The sequence below is a fragment of the Zea mays genome, chromosome 3 (genome assembly GCF_902167145.1).
Source record: "Zea mays cultivar B73 chromosome 3, Zm-B73-REFERENCE-NAM-5.0, whole genome shotgun sequence".
NCBI lineage: Eukaryota > Viridiplantae > Streptophyta > Magnoliopsida > Poales > Poaceae > Zea > Zea mays.
Genome location: NC_050098.1, coordinates 227,164,068 through 227,186,163, shown reverse-complemented (window position 1 = coordinate 227,186,163; position 22,096 = coordinate 227,164,068). Strand labels below are relative to the sequence as shown.

Here is a 22,096-nt window from a genome sequence, read left to right as displayed (position 1 = left end):
CCCTTACCATCTTTGAAGATGCCCCTGAATTTGCAGCTGCAAGCAAAATCTGGATGCCAGCACACATTTGAGGAATGGTTACAAGAAATACTAAGGCATGAGTTACTCTACAACCTATAACCAGGACTTAGCCAACATTGACCATAGAAGTGAACTTAGGAAGATAGTCTCACCATTCAGATTGAATACCAGCGTGAAGTTCAAGTAACCGTCTCATTACAGGCTTTGCAGTCACCCGTGATTGTACAAAATTCACATGTAAATTGCCGAAGTGCTCAAAAGCAATGCAATGCACAGAGCCATAGACTAACAAGTGCCAATACTGTTGTTTAGCAAATGGTCACGAAGACAAAAAAAAAAGATACTTTGCACACATCTGATAACTTATTCTATCAAGAAAAAATGTATTTTATTTGATCTTGTCCATCTCATAAAGACGACATAGACAAGAAGTGTAACACAATTCAAATTCAGAGTTCATAGAATTTCAACAACACAATAGTACAGCTTAAAATGCTGCAGTTTATACCGCCTGCAGCAATCAAAAACACATGGGCAGATGTAACCATGACATAAGCCCAACTCAGAATTAATCTGATGCCTCTTTGATAGTTCCTGGTTCTCTTCTGCTTTCCAGTGCTGATATCCTCTTATTTAGGGCTGCATAATGCTTTTCAGAAGTTTCCTTGATGTCCTCCACCTGGAAATAAGCACATCAAATCTTAACCACTAGTCAAACACAAACCAATTTTAACTGCTCTCCTTTCTGCAAATGTTGCGTTAAACTACCGGCCTGATAAGGGAAAACAAAGACATAAATGGAAAATTCATCATGAGGTTGTAATATTTCTAACCAAAAAAGAAACATCACAACAATCATATATATTTAATCCGTAAATAGATTTAAATGCATAAAATCAAGACTAGTTTGCTTGTTTATGCACAGATGACTACACCAAAAGTTAGATAAAAGTAAATTTAAGTTCAACTACCATTTACAAAACCACAGGAACAAAGTTACATGAACCCTCCAGTTGAGATAACTATTCTTGAAAATTAATAGCACGCCACAAGTTAATTTGGTAAGTCAACTTACGAAATCCATCGGCCACCAGGGCATAGATAATACTTCTATAGAAGAAGCTCGATTGACCTTGTTAGCTAATGCAATTGGCAGATGCAAGGTGCCCCGAGACTATCATAATATCTCTCATCCGGTGAGTGCAAACTCTTTCACCAACACTGCCTCTAACTCTAAGGGTTCATAGTTTGACAACAAACATGTAACTCAACAGCAACACATAGTTAGTATTAAAAGATAAGCAGTTTGTGGAGATCCACAAGTCATAGTACAGAATGCCTTGATAAGACAACTAAGTGGCAAGTGTTGGAACCCTACATGTGTATAATGCACAGAACACCTCATCGCCACAATAAAAAGAGCATAATTATTCATGTGATGTATCTTGATGTCAATTTGCCTGGCAAACTCTGGATGTGGCTCTGACTACACAGCTGACCACGGCATGTTCTGATCTACAGCGTTCTCATTATACAGCAATCTTCTTCAGCAACCGAAAATTAATTTGCTGCAAGCATATATATAAGTCCGAAAGGCTGGAGCTTGCAGAATAATAAGCACATAAAATGGAATCAACCACAACACACATTTCCCTTGATGAGGCCGTGGTTTGCTATTAATCCATTTCAATTCTGGGAGCAAAAAAAAATGTTCATTTCGATCAATAATCGGACAAGCGAAGAAATTTGGCAGGGGCTACAGTTTACGCCGCAGCAACCAGATCACGGAAAGGTGAGAATGCGTATGAAGACAACCAGAGGGGACTAATTTTGCTAGACAACAAACAGATTCGCAATCGCAACAGATCAAGGGTGATTAATCAGATTGTCCGCCAGAAGGAAAGAAACGGCTAGATGGAGGCGAGGAACTCACCTGGCTGATGATGGCAGCGCGGGCGAGCAGGTGGTCCTTGTAGAGGAGGAAGAACCCCGCCGCCGAAGCCGTCGCCGCGCCGGCAGCAAATGAAGACAGCCGCACCCTCCACAGGTACCCCATCCCGCTCTCGTCTCTCCTCTATATCTCCCGCCTCGCCGCCGCTTTGCTCTGCCGGAGACGAAGACGACAGGTCACAGCCCACGATTCTTTTCCCCAAACGGTTATATCTATGTGGGCTGATATCACAATCGAGAGAAATTTGCTATTTTGCCATGGGGTCGTGGAAAGAGTAGCAGTGTAGCACCAGACGACCCTGCCTGCATTCGGCCCAGCCCACTCATATCCCATTCCGACAGAAAAGAAATATCGTTTCGGATAAAGTAACTGCACGCCTTGGCCGGCCGGAACGCCCGCAACCGACGAAATGCCGACGCCGGCGCCGGCCCTTCCTTTCGTCCCGAAGCCGCAACCCATCCTTCACGTCGCTAAAGCCCTGGTCCCATCCCCTCGCCAGACGCAGCCCCAGGCCCGAGGGCGAGGCCTACCGCAGCCGGTCAATTGTGCCAACTCCAAGCGCCTCGACGACGCACTCTCCGCTGGCTTCGTCCGCCTTCTCAACGCCGGCCAAGTACAGGATGCGGACTCTGCTAGCGGAACCTGCCGGCGCTATGACCCCAAGCCGGGTGACTTCGCGGTCGGGGTCGTAGTTTCTGGCACGGAGGCGCGCCTCGACGTTGCGGTCGGCGCCGACCGTCTCGCCACGCTGCTCTCCAAGGAGCTTCTCCCGCTCGACCGCGACAGTTCTGACCCGCCGACGCGACAAGCTCTGCCTCGGCTGGGGAGCATCGGCGTCGTGGCGGGCCCCTCCGTGGACGACGACAGACAGAAGCGCGGGAGCAGGACGCTGGTGGCGCCCGGGACGGTAGTATTCGCTGAGGTGCTTGGACGGACGCTTAGCGGGCGTCCACTACTGTCGGCACGGCGGCTCTTCCGGCGCCTCGCATGGCACCGCGCCAGGCAGGTTGAGTGCATTTGTTCTCCCTTCAGGCATTTCGTTATTCAGACATTTGGTGCTGATGCAGTGATTCATTTTTGTCAGACAGATTCTGCAACTCAACGAGCCAATTGAGGTAAAAATTTACGAGTGGAACACCGGGGGGCTACTCACAAGAATTGAGGCAAGGAAGAGTCTTCTCCCTACCCCTTTCTACTATTGATGTATCAAATGGTCACCAGTTATGTTATTTTGTACTTATGTTCATGGCTAAGATTTAGGCCAACTTCACTTCAGGGTCTGAGAGCATTTCTTCCAAAATTTGAGCTCGTGGACAGGATAAGTTCATTTACAGACTTGAAAAATAAAGTAAGGAACTTTTGGATGTAGTACTGTTAATGCCCATTTCATCAATTTGATTGTCACTGCTTGGTTATGATATTTGAAACAGATTGCGCTTTCTGGTTTTTTTATTAAATAAGGGACTGCACTATCTGATATTTAGGTTAAATTTCGTGGTTATGTTGGCTGACATCACTTGTTGCTTCTTGGCATATAGGTCGGTTGCAGCATTCGTGTGTGCATTGCAAGGCTCGATGAAGAAACTAACGACCTGATAATTAGTGAGAAGAAAGCATGGGTTGGTGCAAATACGTCTCTCTATAAGCTACAATTCTGGCTTTGTCAATAAATTTACATATTACATACATGTTTTATAAATTGAATTGTACTCCCTCTATCTAGAAATGATAATCATATTTGACCAGAACAGAAGTCAAGCTTTATAAATTTTGATTAACAATTAGTTAAATATATTCAAGTGTAGAGCATAAACTTTAAATCAATAGATTTGTGTTTAAAGTGCCTCTGAGATTATATTAATTTTTAATAATTGACTACATATTGTAAGAGAATTTAAGGGTCAAAATCAACTCTGTATGATTTCTCCTTTTGTCAAATACGATTATCATTTCTGGATGGACGGGATGATCAAGCTCCCAAAATACTAATTGTACTTTACTGTTTACCACAGTCAATTATGTTGTCGGCTATTTGTTTGCACAGCTGCACTTATGTACGGAATGCCAGCATACTTGGCCAAATTGTCAATGATAAATCAACTTCTTGACATTGAATTTGTCTGCACATAACTAACACTGCAAAAGATATTGTGAATTTGTAATGCTGAATGTACTGATGTACTGAATTACTTATCATCAGGAAATGACTTATCTTAAAGAAGGAACCCTCCTACAAGGGACTGTTTGCAAGATTTTTCCGTATGGTGCGCGGGTTAGGATTGCTGGGACAAACAGAAGGTGTGAAATGGAACCTACAAGGCTGCATGTTGTTCGTGTATTTACAGTCAAGTGTAACTGCATAAGCTAAAAAAACTCTGTTTTTCTTATTAAACCAACAAATGCAAGTGGGCACCCAATGGAGTTTCCATACCGCTTTGAAATCTAGATTAGTTCATTTACATGGCTTTTGGGTCAACCCACTGACCTAGAGAAATCAAGACTCACATCCCTGTAAATGCAACTAATAGTGTCTCAACTACTAATTTGCAGTGGCTTACTTCACATATCGAATATTAGTCGAGGCAATGTTTTGTCCGTAAGTGACATCCTGAAGATAGATGATGAGGTGAAAGTTATCGTGATCAAGTCAAATGTCCCAGACAAAATTGCAGTGAGGTAAACCTGACCTAACACTAGCACTGGCTCGATTCAGTTGTGAACTAGCTGCTGTGTTTGTCTGGATCTTACCGAATACTTTCTTTGTGGTAAGGTCTCATCAACATATATGACAGAGTTCTGAAACTTTTTTTTTTTTTTTGCTACTTGATCAACAGCATAGCAGACCTTGAGAGTGCACCTGGTTTGTTTCTGTCAGACAGAGAGGTGAGACAGTGAGTTGCACTCCAGCCTAGTTATATATCGGAATACTCCACCTCTTGTTTGATGAATCTTCATCCTATGTATATATGCTTAGTATCACTTGTCTTGTACTGCTGCAGAAAGTGTTCTCGGAAGCAGAGGAGATGGCAAAGAGATACAGGGAGCAGCTTCCAGTTACCCCTCAGAACCCTATATTAGATGATGGCCTTCCAGGAGAAAAGCTACCATTTGATAACGAAACTAAACTGTATGCAAACTGGCAATGGTTCAAATTTCTGCATCATAGCTAAGCTGCTGACAACAGCGACAGAGACATATCTGGTACTTGTTGACCATGCAAAGGTGAACTGTCGCTAGAGAACCTGCCAACCTGTTGAAGTCCAATACTGACCAGTGGTGGGTAGTTCTCCACTTCCATAACCCAGCATCAGTCATGGAGAAGTATGTTGGACAGGAACAGGCAACTTCATCCCGCAGACAAGATAGGGTACAAGGTTTCCAGGCTGCAGAACATTGGTGTTTCGAATTGCCTCATTCCTAGTGCCCCTGGAGTGAAATGTTGTGATATCATTTTATCTGTCCGGAGAATGTAGCTTCATTGCATTCATGTTATGTCAAAACTAGTCGGGCTGCCCAAGCACTCCGTGCCAACAACTTGCATCTGCCCATGAAATAGATTCTGAAATTTTAGCACCGTGTCCCTGGATTGCTGAAGTATCGTGATGGGCGCAAGGGAGTACCTGAATTATTATGTACACTCTACCTGGCTAGTCACAACTGGCAGTCCTGTTAGACAAAATTGGAGTCCAGGAAAAGAGGAGGAAGATTATGGGCTTGGCCCCTGCCCAGCCGGTTTGCCAAAAGCCAGTTGCCCTCTAAGTATAGATGTCCAAATGGGTAGACCGTGCCGGTCTGGCCCGAGTATGGATTGGGATCATGCCGGTCTGGTCCGGCCTGGATTAGCTAGCGGGCCGTGCCGAGCCTGCCCACAGGCCTCGAGTGAGGTCTAGGCACGGTCCGCTAGGTTAATAATTATGCCTAAGAGTATGCATATTTAAGAGTTTAGATCATATTTATTAGCTCTAAACATTTATTTACACTCACATAACTAACAAATACAAATGTTTCTTATATTTTATACTCTATATTTAAGTATAATATATGTATTTATATTTAAAAAATTGGCACGTGTTAGGCTAAGCTCGTCGTGCCACGTTTTCGGCCTAGGCATGGTCCGGTGATCGGTCGGGCCAGCACGAGCCCGGTCCACTACGTGACATGCCGAGTTTGGGCCGGGCCAAACCCATGCTGGGTTTCAGGCCACCTAGTCCGTCTGGACATGTATACCTCTAAGGATCTGTTTGTTTGAAGTGCAATTTTTAGATATTTTCTTAAAAACAGTTAACGAGCTTTGGATCCTAAGAAACTAATGAGATCTTTTAGATTATATCATTAGCTTCTTAAACTCAGGAAGTTACAGAACTACAAAATTTGGCTTTTCAACTTGTCATATAAACTCAACCTTTTGTTTTTTTTAGCTTTTGCTTTTTTCCGAAGAAATAAACAAAAATGCTAACTCAAACAAACACAGCTTAAGCTAGCTCGGTGAAAGAGTCTAGACCTCACAAAAACCGGGCCACACTAGTTTTACTCGTGTTTGGAGATTAGGTTGACTTTAATTCAAATTTATAACATGTTTCCGTACAATTTTGTTGTTCTGAGATTGATTTGCTATTCTGAAAGAGGTTGGACTACAACATAATTTTGGAACTTTCTTACTCCAACTTGATTTTAAATTTTTTTTGCATAAAAACCTATGAGACATGTCCTAGTAGTTTTTTATTAGAATAAGAGCGCATGTGTATATAAACAAAAGGATCACAAATGATTGAGAAATCTAATTTTCAAAAAAGGGCTCAAATGCAACAAAAATGGCCTCTTGACATGTTCACAATTCAAAAAATATCCAATGAAATTTAGATAAGGTAAGTTTCTAAACTTCCTAAGGCAGTGTATAACCTAATACACATACACCAACAAAATGTAGTCATAGAAGCACAAATTGATATATTGGGACCAAACACTAAAATGACCTTATGAGCAAGGGTCAAATTGGGAAAGGATTTCTGATTAATAGTATTTGTTAATCTTGTTCACTAAATAGTTATATAGTTGACGTTTATGTGTTGGAACAGAGATGATGCACTTTAAAAAACATAAAGGTGGTATACAAAGCATACACAATGCAGTCCAAGAGAGGTACAACTTATATATGAATCCTATTGTAAGGACTGAAACACAAATGGGGAAGGCGGACATGAACAAATAAGGCTTTACAAGATTAGACTGACTTATTCAGTTAAATGTTTGAAGTTTCTTTTGTTGTAATGATTGATATTTTACGGGTGTGATAAAAGTGAGGATTCTAGCAATAGAGAGAACTTTCTTGAACTTTTGAAAAGGGTTGCAATAAGCAGAGAAGAGTTGGATAATCACGTTTTGAAGGATGCTCCAGGTAATTGTACCTTGACTTGCCTAGCAGAAAATTATTCAATATTGTGCCATAGAAACTAGAAACAAAATCATTGAAGAACTTGATGATGACAATTATGCAGCTCTAGTTGACGAGTCAAGTGATCTATCACAAAAAGAATAAGTAGTTGTTTGCTTGTGTTACATTGATAAAGTGGGAAGGCCTTATGAATTTTTTTCTTAGTGTTGTCATGTGCATGGTCCTAATTATTCATCACATAAGGAAGCAATTTAAGATCTACTTGTTAGACATTATTTGACTATAAGACAAATTCGTGGCCAAGGATATGATGGAGCTAGCAACATGAGAGGGGAGATTAAATGGTTCAAAACATCGACCAGTCATCTTTAGCTTATTATCTCCATTGCCTTACACATTAAACGTAACTTGTTCTTCTTCTTGTTGTTGTTGCCAAAGAAAATAATGATCATATGTGTTTTTTATCAAGTATCTCTCTTGTTAATATTGTTGGGGTTTCTTGTAACCGACATATGACATGATTCAAAATGTTAATCTTAAAAAAATATGTAAGCTTCTTTTTAAGATAAATATTATATTTAAATTTTGAAGCTTTTTGTTTTCCCGGCTAAAGTTTAGCTCTTGTCGTATAAAATGTTTGAATATCAATTATGAGTATTAAATATAGGCTCGAATAGGTTTAATAATTTCTTTCCTCTTTTAGTCTTTATCCTTGTAATTAGTTTTATAATTAGATAATACTTAATACTAATAATTGTCATCTTGCCCGCTTATATATGACAGGATATTTAATTATGATAAAATTAAAAATGAAATATCCGATGGGAATAGCCCTAGAGAATCGGGTAATTTGATGAATCATGTGTGGAGGGATCAGAGACAGGAATGTTTACTTGCGCGTTGGAACTTGTTGCCCCTGGGCCTCGAGCAGAGGGGGAGACGGGAATCACTGCTGGCGCTGGTCGCGGTCGCAGTCGCAGTCGCAGCCCTGGCGGTGCATTTGCTCCTCCTGCTGTCCTGCACTGTGGCCACCTGAACAGCGTTTGAAGACTCGTACTAGCTCTTCGTATCCTGCAGGTTGTGATAGGAATAGTTCGCCAAAATCTCGAAGAAAATCGCAACCTTTGAAGGTCGTGACAGGAACATTGCTGGGGTCAAGCATGTCGGATTTCGGTTTTTTTTTCTTTCTTCCTGATCTAATGAATCAGGCCGGGGCCGGTCCGTCGGGGAATTCCCGGCGGCTGCCTTTGATGAGCATTGCCATTGCAGGAGGGAGAAGGCCCATGCATGCTGAAAGGCAGCACAGCACAGCAAGCAGGCTGAGCTGCAGGGACCGAAAAGGCGAGCGTGAGTGAGTGGACTGCCCTGCCACTGCGCCTGCTGTGCATTGCTCTCACTTCACTGGCAGCTGAGAGCCCAGTCAAGTCAAGGATAAAAATCAATCATGGCGGTGCGGTCAAATCCCACGCATTTAAACCCGCTGCATGCGCGCGCAGCTAGGTTACGGCTAGGAGCCAGCCAATGGCTCTACGCCGCCGGCCGCCCGGATCACCGTGCACCAGTGACCGGTCGACCGCCCTGGCCTCCTGTGGCCTCCTCGGCTTCGGCTTCCACCCACGAGTACGGAAGCTGCTAAGCGAGGCCGAGGAAGCCCGTACCAGCTGCCACTCCGTACAGAAGAAGCAGCAGATTTTCTCCCGTTCAAAAATTAAAAAAAAAAACCTCTGGATTTGTCTCACGTACTCACAGCTGCCAGTGAGTACCCAGATCGACTCATTACACTTTTATTAGTACTAGTCCTCTCTAATCTAGTAAGCATTCATTAGCCTCTAGTCCAGCCAGGCTACCTCTAGTCCTCTACGGCTGTCTCGTCTCGGTCTCTCTCCTCTACTACTACTACTGCCGCCTTGATTGAAGCTGCTAGGCTACACTGTTACCGAGGCCATTGGTGTCTTCTGTCTTGGGGGGGGGGATGTGCAGGTGCTTCACGGCTTCACCTCGATCTTCCTCTCTCCCCTTCCAACAAACACGGAGAAAACCTAAAGATATTTTAGTGGCCGGATCTATATAGACATATAAAACACTGTTGCTCTAGTATTACAATGTACTACTCCAGTATATACTGAATCTAAGGACCACGGTAGCTTACCACGCCGTGCTCTAGCTAGGCTTTCGTTTTCGAAATCTGGGATCTGAGGAAGAAAAAAAAAAACCCAAGCCTGCTGTCTTGTGCATCGCACGTGACGGCCAGAGGCACCACCACACCACACCACAGATTCTGAAACAGTTTCCGCCGGGCGCGCTTCCCTGATGGAGACAGCCCACGATTCGGCACGAGATTTCCAAATTGCACGAAGCAGGCCAGGCCCAAGCAGCAGCAATAGACTAGAGAGAGAGAGAGACATGCCATGAGTGTGAAGCTGAAGCCAAGCGGACTGGACTGCTCCTGCTAGTGGCACTGCACACACTGGCAAGTGGCAGGCACCTCTACACAGCTTCGGCGGTTCCCAAAGGAAATCTAATGATTACTAGTACTACTACACCTCTCTGTCCTGCGCATGCATGATCCTGCACTCTTGTCCTGGCTGCGCCTGGAGACTGAGTGGCAACACGCGACGCAAGCACCACGGCACAGCGACAAGATCATGCATGCAACCATCATGCTCGCTCCGTCTCGTACTGTACACACTAGTTAGTACAGTACTACAGTGCACACTACTACTACTCGCTCCTGAGTCCTGTCGTGTAGTAGTAGTAGTCAGTGGGGTAGCTAGCTGCCGGAGCATCAGCGTCCGTTCTTTCGTGGAGGAGCGCCCGAGCCCGACGGCCCCGGGACGTGCGACGCCAGGGAGGATGCCCACGTGCTGCTGGCACTGCCCAGCTATAGCTCTATACTACTGCTACTACCATGTTGCTCTCCTCTCCTCTCCTCTCCTCTCCTCTGCAGGTGGACGCCTTTCAACATAAGCATGACTACTGCTCTCTGTTCGATCTGTTACTCCAACGCGACAGGACGTCCGTCTGAGATCTGGGCATGTACGTGGCAGTAGCTGCCAGACTACAACGTTCTGCAATCTCATTCATGTTCAGGAGGTCATGCAGTAGCAGTCTATTGGGTTATCTAAGCTGAAGTTGCAATTGATTCGATCCCGTTCGAATCTTAACTATACTGCTATAATATTTATCTATATAAAAAGAATCGCATTAGCCACTTGGTCACAACTCACAAGTGACTGAGAAATGAAGCGACAAAAAAATAAAATAGTAGCACGTTAGGGCCCCCCACACACACATGTGAAATTCGTCACCCGTGGTGACCTATGAAGAGGTTGAAGAAGTTTTCTTTTGTCCACAGTTTTGTGTCAATACAAAATTTCAGATCTTAGCCTGCCCCTCTAGAAACGGAGATAAAAACAACAAAATCGTGACGCACAAACTAGCTATACCTTCCATACTAGCGTGAGACCCCCCCCCCCCCCCAAACCCAAAAAAAAAAAGTTTAAAAGATCATGTTTAAAAGAGGCTTTTGGAGATACTGTGACAGGATGCAACGAAAAATCGTTCTAGGTTTATTTATACTAATCTTATTTGACACACGAGGACTACTTCCTAATTAGCAAGAGGAAGGAGACCGGAGTGGAAGCGTAATTAGGCTTGTTGCTTTTTGGCCCATCAGAAAAATGTACATCCGGGGCTAGATAAGTTCCAGCAGATCAATCGCCAGATTAGAGAAACGCAGGCAGGAGTCGACGCCCTGCAGGCTACGGATCTCAACAGCGATCCTCTGCGAGAAAACGAAGAGCGACGGGACAGACCTCCCCGACACAGCGCACGAAGCAAAACAGTGGTGGTGAGGTTGGGTGCGGGTGGGTGCACGGAGGCCGGGGACCGGGCGTGCTGGTGCAGGTGCAGCCGTGAGCGGTGAGCCAGGTGGGAGGGAACTCGGCTAGTACTTTTGGCCCGCCGACGCGCGTCGCGCCGCGGTCCCGGCCCCGGCTCCGTGGGTTCCATCCATCCATACACACCCGCGCGGCGCGCCTTCGTCGTCCGATCCCGGCTGCTTCGTCAATCGTCACCCACCCAAAGAGTCCTCGGCGCGGCGGCCCCGCGCACCCCACGCCGCCGCGGTGGAGAGGTCGGCGTCGCCTGTCACGGTCCCGTGTAAAAGAGAAGGCGTTACAAAAGGAATGCGGCCCGGGGGCGAGGCAGGAAGCGTCTTGCTCACGTCCGTGCACCCCGCGGCCCGACACGTGCGCGCGCCCCCGATCAAGCGACGTCACGTCCACCGGCCACTGGGCCAGGCAGGCCCCGCAGGACGTCGTGGTGGGTGGGGTGGCGTGGCGTGGGCGTGCCTGCGGCTGGCGCTGGTGCTGGTGCTGGCTAGCGGTACGCGCGCCTCGTCCGTTGGCGTCCCCGACGGCGTTGGGTCGGGGGACGCGGCATGTATATATGTCGTCGCGTCACTGCGCACGTCATCGTCGTCGTCATCATCATCAATCACGGTGCCACGACAGAGACAGGGGCACGGGCACGCACGACGACAGGCTGTAATCCGCGCGCGACGGTGGTCGCGTCGCGTAGAGGTAGTAGAGCTCAGCTGCTAGCTCGACGTGAACTGGCCTGGATTACTACCCAAAACCGCGACAGGGACGTGTCGGGCGACCGGGGCAGCAGCCGTCGCGTCGGGCCCCCCTGCAACGTACGCAGCGAAACGGGAAAACGGGGGTTTTCCTATGTGTGGCACGCAGATCGCGTGTGTGTGTGTTGTGTGGACACCGTGCATACCCTTATCCACCTCGACAGTGACACGTACAGCGCCGCTCCGTTTGTTCCCCTTCTGCGTCTGCATGCGTCCGGCGTCTCTCGTCTGCTGCGTGCGCCACCACGTACGTAGTACGCGCTACGCTCTCGTCAACACGTTCGTTCATGTGCGGCCGGGCCGGGCGGATGCGGACACCGCGGCAAGAGTGAGTGACGTCTCGTCACGCGCGTAGCGGTGCATGCTGCGGAGTAGTACAGTATATTCTACTCGCCGATCGAGGAAGATCCAGGTTCAGGCCTCGCCAAAGTAGTACTAGCAGCTTTGCTCCGGCCGGGAGCCAATCACGAAACCGGCCCCACATAAAATAATATAATACTGAGCTCGTGCTGCTTAGACTTTGGAGCTCAGGCCGCGCGCGTGCAAACAACTAATATAACCGTCGTCGTGCGTGGCAGATAAAACTAGTTACAAGTAATCAGGAATCAGGAGGGAGGAGGGAAACTTGCCGCTTCTCGTATCTTGCGGCCTTTCTTTTCCCACACGGATCCGATTCTTTTTTTTTTTTGACTTTGCACACACATGATTCGCTTCTGATTCTGACGACCTGTTTTTTTCGAAACTAAATATATATCGCATCGCGGTCTGTTTAGTTCGTTTGATATCCTTTCTCCCACGCACGCAGATTATTATTATAATTAAGTTATACAATTAATTAACATATAAGCATTTATTATTATTTTTTTATGGTGAAGCTAGCTTCTATTATATGCATGTCTACTTTCCGGGTGACTTGTTCCTAGCTAGCTTAATAATTGGCAGTGCGATTTTTCTAAGGCGCTGTCTCCAGCCAGCAAGTAAGTTACATCTGATGCAGGGGAGGAGCAAGCAACTCATACGTGTCTTTGGCCCCGTTTGGTTAGGGGTAACTAAAGTTTAGTGACTAAATTTTAGTCACTTTTAGTCCCTAAAGAAGCAAACATGGTGACTAAAATGGGGTGACTAAACTTTAGTTCTTTAGTCACCAAGGGGTGACTAAAAGGGACTAAAGTAGTATTTTTACCTTATTTGCCCTCTCAACTTTCTTCTTATAGTAAACATCTATTCATTAATAGGGGTAAAACAGTCATTATTCACAGCAATTAATGCTCTTTAGTTCGGTTTAGTCACTGGAACCAAACATGATACTTTAGCAACTAAAATTTAGTCACTAAAATTTAGTCCAGTGACTAAAGGAACCAAACAGGGCCTTTGTCTATATACGCGCGCTATCCACGCATTAATTCTAAGATAAACTATAGCAGTTTCGTTTTAAAACCCTAATATACATACATACATACATACATACATACAATACAAGTACACACAAGAGTGTAACATCCAGATCCAGCTATCAACCAAAACATAAACTAATATATAAAAGCGAGAGGGGTTGGATCGATTGGACGGGGGCGCCGAGATTAGCTAGTTCTTTAATCGCACGGACCGACCGACCGACCGGTTCCGCCAAGATTTGCTCTTCTCATCCATCCATCCACACGTCGCCTCCCGATTAGCGATTAGCAGCCGCGGTCGCGCCCGGGATGGAATCGTTTCGGATGCAAAGATGGGGGGGAGACGGAGACCAGCACGAACTGCGCCCTTTTGACCGGCCGGCCGGCGCGGCGCGCGACGAAGAAGAAGAAGAAGGTGTATCGGCCGGCCGGCGCAGCGTCCGAATTTTTTGTATTTTAGCCCCTAAACTGAAGTAAATTCACGTTTAGACCTAAAAAAATTTTAAACTCAGTTTTGGACCCTTAGCTCGGCGCCATAGCCTGTGGCGCCGAGCTAACACAGCTCGGCGCCACAGGCTATGGCGCCGAGCTATGTGACGTGGAAGTCCGCGTGGCACCTAGCTCGGCGCCACAGATCTTGGCGCCGAGCTAGGAAATAACCGCAAGTCACCTTTCTCTCTGCGTTTCTTCTCTGTTTCTTTTCACTTCTACCCGCCGCCGCCGTTCCCGAGCTAGAAAATCGCCGCCGCCGTTCCAAGCTCCGGCGACCCCGCCCGCCCAGCTCCGGCGACCGCGCTTGTCTTCCGGCGGGCCGCCGAGCTCGCCCACCCCGCCCGCCGACCTCGCCAGCGCCACATACGCCGACCTGCTCGCCCGCCCGCCGACCTCCGCCGAGCTCGCCACCGCGCCACCGCCGGCCCGACGACCGCGCCACCGCACCCGCTCGCCACCGCGCCTGCTTCCGCCCCGGCATCTCCCGCCCCGGCCGCCGCGCGCCCCCGGCCCGCCCACTGCCGCCAGGTAATTTTTTTTAATTTCTTAGTAAACTGTTAGCTATTGTTAGTGTTTAGTAATTAGTTAGCTATCCACTTATTTATTGTTTAGTAAATAGTTAGATATTTTGTTGTCAGTGTTTATTAAAATAGTTAGCTAGTTTGTTGCTTAGCATATTGTTAGTGTTTAGTAAATTCTTAGTGATTATATAGTTAGCATTTTGTTTAGCGCATTGATATTACATGTTTTCTGTGTTGGCAACCATCGTGTTGTCGTTTATTCGCAGGTTCTATAAACATCACTTTACAGGGGAGGTGCTGCCAAATTTTTTACTGACAATAAGTTTTTTTGTACGTAGGTGTTCGTCCGACTTGACCTTCTCCACCGTTAGCTGGAGTCGTACGCGTTCTCAGGTATACATAGTTTTCGTACATTATTTATAGATTATGTAATTTCGTTTGATGTGTTTATTTAATATTTATTGTATAGTTATTAGTTAATATATATTTATTACTTAGTAAGTTAGTAGGCTTAAGTATGTAGCCATTATTGAGTTAGTAATCCATTTTTGAAATAGATGGACAGCCTAGTAACACTATACCATGGAGGAAGGGTGGAGATAGATGCTTATGGGAGTGTTACTTTTGATGGTATGAAGATCGTGACCATGTTGTTCGTTGAAAGACCAACTTTTGACCAGCTTTTGGCTCGAGCTTGTGAGGAGATTAGTTGCGACATAAACGACCCTAGAATATCAATTCAGGGTTTGTTGTCCCATATTACATATGGAACAGTTGTCCGACGGTTGATCTCCATTACCTCAGAAGATGATTGGGTGATATATTTAAGAATTGTGAAGACGATGGTTCCACCATGTTTGGATGTGGTTGTTCAAAAGTTACCTGTTAGTCATTGCGGAGGTCCAGTCGGGTTGTCTCCACAAATGCCAAATGCATCTCGTATTGAAGCTCCTTTGGTAGAGCTTCATGAAGAAGTCGTTGTTGTGCCCGATGCTCAATCGGGTCCGCACGAGTATGGGATTTCTCGTCCTATTCCCGGCGTTTGTGGGGCTTCTAATGCGGTGGTACCCCCCCCAAGAGATCCCATTGACCCAGGATCCAGTTGACGATCATCCTAGTAAGTGTCTTCGACACATTGTTCGTATCCATCATTATTTCGTTTGATTAGACTTTTTAATGTGGTTTTTCTTGCTCCGACCCGATGCAGGATCTCCACATATCAATAATGCTGATGTTCAGATTGATGTGCCTGTGTCATATAATATGGACAACATATGCAGGGCATCCAATAGTGTTGATGTTCAGATTGAGGATGAGGAGGAGCCATATGAGGCTGCACGGGCCGTAGATTCTGATGATGACCGTCCGGTTCAAGAAATGACCGAGCAAGAAATTGAACTCATAAGACGTTTGTGTCCGGAGCGAGACCCTGCAGTACATGAATTTAGCAGTTTAAGTCATTCCACCCGTGCGTATGCTGAAGGACGTGACGATGAACTGCTAGAGGCTCCGGATAACGCCGATAGCATTGAGATTAAGGTTGGCTTACTTTTCAAGGATCTGCCTACACTGAGACGATGGCTACAGGAATATTCTGTGAACCGGAAGAGGCCGTTCAAGGTGAGACATTCGTATGCACAGCGTCGTTACACTGTTGTGTGCGAGGTGCCAGAATGTAATTGGAGGGTATGTGCCCGAAGGCAGAAGGACACCGGAAAGTTTAAGATCACCAAAATTGTAGGTCCACACACTTGTGCCCAGACAGAGCTGAGCTCTAAGCATCGTCAGTTGACATCTACCCTGATTGCGAAAAGGATATTGGGGATATTGAAGGGTCAGCCAAACTTGAAGGTGAAGTCAATTATGACCATGACTTCGGAGCTGTTTGGTTACAGGATCAAATATGGGAAAGCATGGAGGGCAAAGCAGCGGGCATGGAAGATGATATACGGGGATTGGGAGGAGGGTTATGAGAAGTTACCAGCATTGTTCAATGCAATGAAAGCAAAAAACCCAGGCATGCATTACGAGTACATCCCCAAACCTAATGAATGGAGGAACGGCAAAGAGATATTTTATCGTGCTTTCTGGTGTTTCTCGCAGTGCGTAGAGGCCTTCAGGCATTGTCGTCCCGTGCTCTCTATTGATGGTACTTTTCTGCTTGGGAAGTATAAGGGCACATTGTTGGTTGCCATATCATGCGACGCAGACAACTCACTGGTTCCTTTGGCATTTGCTTTGGTGGAGAGGGAGAACAGAGATAGTTGGTCTTGGTTCTTGCGGCTTGTACGCATCCATGTCGTAGGCCCTGGACGCGAGGTTGGTGTCATATCTGACAGACACCAAGGTATTCTTAATGCAGTGCAAGAGCAGATTCCTGGCTACGCACCCATGCACCACAGATGGTGCACTCGACATCTAGCAGAAAATCTTCTTCGAAAGGATCATAGCAAGGCTAACTTCCCCCTTTTTGAGGAGGTATGTCGTCAGTTGGAGGTTTCGTTTTTCGAGGATAAGTTGAAGGAACTAAAAGATGCAACAAATGCTGAAGGTAAGAACTGGATTGCTGGATTGCTGAGGGAACCGCACAAATGGACAAGGGCCTACGACGAAGGTGGCTGGCGGTTCGAGTTTCAGACTAGCAACATGGCCGAGTCATTTAACAGTGTGCTCAAGGGTATACGGGGCATGCCAGTCAATGCTATAGTAACATTCACTTTTTATAGGCTAGTGGCTTGGTTTAATGATAGACACGCGCAGGCCAAGGCAATGCAGACCCGAGGGCAGAGATGGGCACCTAAACCAACATCACACCTTAATAATGCAAAGGAACGTGCCCATAGACATGAGGTACAATGCTTTGATGAGGAGCTGGGTAAATACGAGGTAACAACACTAGGCGGCATAACTTCCGACGGTGAGGTGCGACCTTCGAGGACACATGTCGTGTTACTTGATGCATTCTGGTGTGGATGTGGTAAACCTAGACAATACCATTTTCCATGTTCTCATTATGTTGCGGCCGCACGTCATCGTAACTTTGCATTTGAGAGCAGAATACCTTCTGAGTTCAGTGTAGAGAGCTTAGTACGTACCTGGAGCCCTCGTTTTGAGCCATTTCTTGATGAGTCACAATGGCCACCGTACACCGGTCCGGTATACGTTGCTGATCCAGCGCATCGATGGGACAAACGTGGTAGTAGGAAAAGGAGCCGGTGCAACATGGTTATGGATCAGGTTTCCGGTCGCAGTAGGAGAGGACGAGCGTCCCCCTTTCTCGTGGACCCAGAGCAGAATGAATGCGGAAAATGCGGTAGACTTGGCCACAACTCACGTACATGCATTTGGACACTTAGTCAGGTGTGATATATTTTTTTATAGACAAATTTTATTCTAATATGTCGATGTTTTTGTTACACTTTGTACACAACTTATATTCTAATATGTTGATATCTTATTTTGCAGGATGGCGCAGTTCCACTTGCTGGACCCTCACTACGACGAGCACCACAGGGGCCGTCTCACCGCAGAGGGAGAGGTAATATTTTGTTTGCTATATTTGCGACCTATATTTGAATTAATATATGCGACCTATATTTGACTAATGAAAAATCTTTTGATTGCTAGGTGTTGCCCGTTCTGCGGGTCCGGACCCACGACCGGTTTCTGGAGGAGATGAGGTACGATGAGAGGTACACTCCTCTCCTACAGAGGGCTGGCTTGGACGTCTTATCGTACCAGGTCCGCCGTGGGCTGCCCACTTTCAACCCAGCGGCGTTGACGGCTCTGGTCGACAGGTAAAGACTTCTCTAGTTGTTTAATATTTACAATTATTAAATCTACTTTGCATACTAATGATTTTTGTATTCTTTTGTCTTCCAATAGGTGGCGGCCAGAGACTCACACTTTCCACCTTCCCTGCGGTGAGATGACTGTGACGCTTGAAGATTGCCAGAAGATTCTTGGTCTCAGCATTATCGGTCGTCCAGTGACCGGTCAGGCATCACCAGGCGGTTGGAGGCAGAGGGTGGAGGCCTTTCTTGGGAGACTGCTTCCGGATGAGCTACGAGGTAGCCACAACACCGGAGTCCCACTGACCTGGCTTAGGCAGAGCTTTGGGCAGTGTCCACCTGGTGCAGATGAGCAGACGGTTGGATACCATTGTCGAGCTTGGATTCTCCATCTCTTTGGGTCAGTTCTTTTTCCAGACGCAACAGGCGACAGCGCGTCATGGATGTTTCTGCCTTGCCTGACTGACTGGGATACAACCGGAGGTTACAGCTGGGCTTCAGCAGTGTTGGCCTTCCTGTACAGGCAACTTTGCGAGGCTTGTCGTCGATCGTCGAGGACCGCCAGCTTAGGTGGATGTGTCTACCTACTACAGCTGTGGATGTGGGCACACATACCCGTCGGGCGACCCAGAGAGTTTCCTCCTCGTGAGTGGTTCGTGGTAGCCGGACATCGGCTTAAGCCCACGGCTGCTTACCGCTGGGACCAGGTCGAGGAGCCATTCGCACGACACCAGCGTGCTTACGTGGAGTACTCAAACGAGCTCGACGCACTTACTCCTTCGATGGTGAGTTGTCTCCTTTTTTCTTTTTACATGTCCTTTCTACTTTTATCACACGACACCAGCGTGCTTACATGGGCTTTCTAAAACTTTTGCAGGTGACTTGGCAACCGTATCTTGATCCATATTTCGCCAGCATACAGTTGAGCAGCATGTGCTCATTAGACGAGAACCTCTACCTCATGAGGTGTCCCCTCATCTGTTTTTATGCTGTTGAGTACCACTTGCCCCACAGAGTTGCTCGACAGTTCGGATTGCGCCAGGAGTTTCCGGTGGAGCCATTCTCGACTTCAATAGAACTTCATAAGTGAGTTACTACATGCACTTGTTATTCTAACTAATAATTGAAATATCAGTTAGTCGCTAATATATGGTTCTAACTTTTGCAGGTTCGACAGACAGAGACAGAAGAAGGTCACGGACTTCGAGACGCACCATCGTGATTACATTGATGAATGGGACCAGCAGGGGGATCTGAACTATGAGAATGACCAGGCGCACACAAACTACAACTTCCGGAGGTATTTGATTTGGTATTCTGGTGTGACTAGGTGCAAGTTGAAGGGACAGTGGACAGCAGCAGACTACGCCGAGCAAGAATCGTCAGACGACGAAGACACAGCTTTCGACATAGCTGCTCGGCACGGGTCCCAAATTGAGGCTGCTCCAATCCTTGATAGAGTGGTAACTATTTCTTTACTAAAATTAGAGATTTCAATTCAATGAGATATGTCTAGTTTTGAGCATCCTAATGTCTTAACTTGTGATAGGGAAACTCTATGCTCGTATCTGTTGTTGAACTCGAGCGTATCTCACAGAGAACTTCAGATACTACTACGCTATCGTTACTATCAGTGAGTATCAATGTCTAACAGAAAACTTGTTTATTTGTATGTTGTAACATATGTCTTTAACTAACATTTCGATTACAGAGGGTATCACGTCGTCTTCGTCGAGCAGCGGCTCGGTGTGGATGCCGGTCTCTAGCGGGCGTTGACGTGCAGCTGCCTGTGCCTCGTATGCAGCAGGACGTTCAGCCTCCCATTTGTGCAGTTGGACCATCTACAGCAGGACTCAGCTCGTCGCGATCGACGCGGGACACGTTTGAGAACGTGGCCCAGGACGACGACGATGACGACGACGACGACGACGACGACGATGGCGCTGGCGCTGGCGCCGCAGGTCAGGTGGAGATTGGACCGTCTCAGTTGCAGGATGCTCCTACAACTCAGGCATCACAGCTGACACCACGTAGAAGGCGTCCACGAGACCCTTACACTCCAGGCACCGACGCTCTTGGGGCCAAGGGCAAGGGTAAGACTAGGAGGAAATGAATACTTTTGTGATATGGACGTTGTGATTTGGACTTATGCTGGAGACGGTTGTAATATGAACTATGTTTTGTGTTTTGGACTATGTGTTGGGAACTTGTATTTTGGACTTTGTTTGTGGACATTATATGAAGAACTATGTTCTGTGGATGTTTTTATATTCGATGTGATTTTGTGATGTATTATATGTTGAAATGCTTATATGTCTTATAATATGTGATTATTTGAACTGTGGTTGTTAATAAAACAAGGGGAACTCTTGCAAAATTTTTTTGTGAACTGTAAAAAACATAATAATCAATAAGTAACGCATCTTTAGAGTTCTAAATTATTTTTGATACGTAAATACTACAGAATAGGCTACAATTCTTCAGTCTGAATCACAATCTATGAGTAACTCATCTTCGGAGTCATCCGTCGCGCAATCCTCAACAACAACCTCATTCCACTTGCTGCATTGTCCTGCATCACACTTGTCACCAGTTCTTTTGTAATAATTGGCTTCTGCTTCATCTGCAGCTTGGGAGAATAGCTCATCCTCAGCCTCAGCCTCATCAGACTTCTTCTTGTAATAAGCTGCCTCTACCTCTGCGGCGGCCTGTGACAGAAACTCATCCTCTTCCTCTTGAGCACGTAATCCTGCCTCAGCTAGTGCTATGAGCTCACTCAACCTTGACATGTCGTCCTCCTCTTCTTTATGTAATCCTGCCTCTGCGAGGGCGATAAGCTCACTCAATCTAGATGTGTCGTCGTCCTCCTCCTCCATCAGCTCAACCGTTGCCATTTTATCCTGAACATATCTCGCATGCGCCTCATCGGCCAAATAGTTTACGCCGCTTCCAATCTCTGCAAATATAATGAGAAAATTAAGTTAGCAAAGTCAGGATAAATAAATTGTACTAACATAATTATAATATCATTTATCTCACTTACTTCCCTTGAGGCGATCAGCAAGATTATCCAACATCTGTTTCTCGGCTTGAGCCGCTTCCCATTCCCTTGCATCCTGTGCTCTCTTCTCATCTGCCGCCTTCAACCTCCTATACTCTGCACGCTTCGGGCTATCATAAAAGGCAGATTTTGCTTCCCTACGCATGTCGCGTATGCGATCGTTAATGTACGAATCAACGAGCTGAGATCCACAACGCATCTTCTGTCCCATTATTCTCTTGGACTCTATTGTCCGCATCACCTCTCCTTTGTCGTCGTAACTCTCCCAACTGCATTTCCTCGTCTCCTACAAAAAAATAGTAAGTACCGCTATAACATTACATCTGGTGCAAAAAAAAATACCAACCTCATCGTAATCGACCATATGTCCACAAAAATATCCAACACCAAGCTCCGAAGGAACTAATCCATACTTAGCTTCAATACCGCATTTGCAGAGTACTGGATCAAATTTGACCTCTTCTGCCGCCCACCCCATGTATCTCTTTTCCTTTACCTCTGGCTCTGGCCAATGGGACAAAGGACCATACAACCACTCTCTGAAACGACACTTACGCCACCCGTATGGCTGCAGGAGAAAAAATTAGTAATTTATTGTAAATAAAAACTAGTTCATATATTTAGCGTATCAATGGGCTCACATAATCAATGTTCGGACAACAGAACTGCTTGTCATAGTCTTCGTCGATGACAGCACGGTCTCCACAATCGCATCGAGGCGGTGAGTCCATCCGTCTTTCTGTTGCTACCTCCTTCTCTGCATCCGTCATTGGTGGAGGATTCGGGGGAGGAGGTACCCAACGCTTAAAACGCTCATGACTGGTCCTTCCACTC

The 22,096-nt window shown here is 46.2% G+C and overlaps 2 protein-coding genes across 3 annotated transcripts; one reads left to right on the top strand and one right to left on the bottom strand.

Annotated features, from left to right (window-relative positions):
- Window positions 1-384: 384 nt before the first annotated feature.
- LOC100276085 (uncharacterized) lies at window positions 385-2,203 on the bottom strand. The gene is made up of 2 exons (NM_001363859.1): window positions 1,955-2,203; window positions 385-700 (listed from the first exon to the last, which is right to left on the bottom strand). Exons 1-2 carry the CDS (start codon window positions 2,075-2,077, stop codon window positions 590-592), a joined length of 234 nt encoding a protein of 77 aa, NP_001350788.1. The 5' UTR covers window positions 2,078-2,203; the 3' UTR covers window positions 385-589.
- A 74-nt stretch (window positions 2,204-2,277) lies between these two features.
- On the top strand, window positions 2,278-5,546 carry LOC100193118 (uncharacterized). 2 transcript variants are annotated; one of them, XM_008673889.4, is made up of 8 exons: window positions 2,278-2,978; window positions 3,061-3,135; window positions 3,249-3,320; window positions 3,511-3,591; window positions 4,173-4,270; window positions 4,523-4,648; window positions 4,807-4,855; window positions 4,972-5,546. In XM_008673889.4, exons 1-8 carry the CDS (start codon window positions 2,382-2,384, stop codon window positions 5,140-5,142), a joined length of 1,269 nt encoding a protein of 422 aa, XP_008672111.1. In that variant the 5' UTR covers window positions 2,278-2,381; the 3' UTR covers window positions 5,143-5,546. The 2 variants fall into 2 exon arrangements, with proteins under 2 accessions (XP_008672111.1, NP_001131751.2); NM_001138279.2 differs by having other exon boundaries at window positions 2,346-2,974; window positions 3,057-3,135; window positions 4,972-5,544.
- The last annotated feature ends 16,550 nt before the right edge of the window (window positions 5,547-22,096 follow it).

What these genes read in the sequence shown, in the direction of transcription:
- LOC100276085 (NM_001363859.1), bottom strand. Translation starts at nt 2,077, where the DNA reads ATGGGGTACCTGTGGAGGGTGCGGCTGTCTTCATTTGCTGCCGGCGCG. An exon ending in GCGCTGCCATCATCAGCCAG is followed by an intron (nt 701 to 1,954) that starts GTGAGTTCCTCG and finishes GCTTATTTCCAG; the next exon opens with GTGGAGGACATCAAGGAAAC.
- LOC100193118 (XM_008673889.4), top strand. Translation starts at nt 2,382, where the DNA reads ATGCCGACGCCGGCGCCGGCCCTTCCTTTCGTCCCGAAGCCGCAACCC. An exon ending in TTACAGACTTGAAAAATAAA is followed by an intron (nt 3,321 to 3,510) that starts GTAAGGAACTTT and finishes CTTGGCATATAG; the next exon opens with GTCGGTTGCAGCATTCGTGT. An exon ending in CCAGACAAAATTGCAGTGAG is followed by an intron (nt 4,649 to 4,806) that starts GTAAACCTGACC and finishes CTTGATCAACAG; the next exon opens with CATAGCAGACCTTGAGAGTG.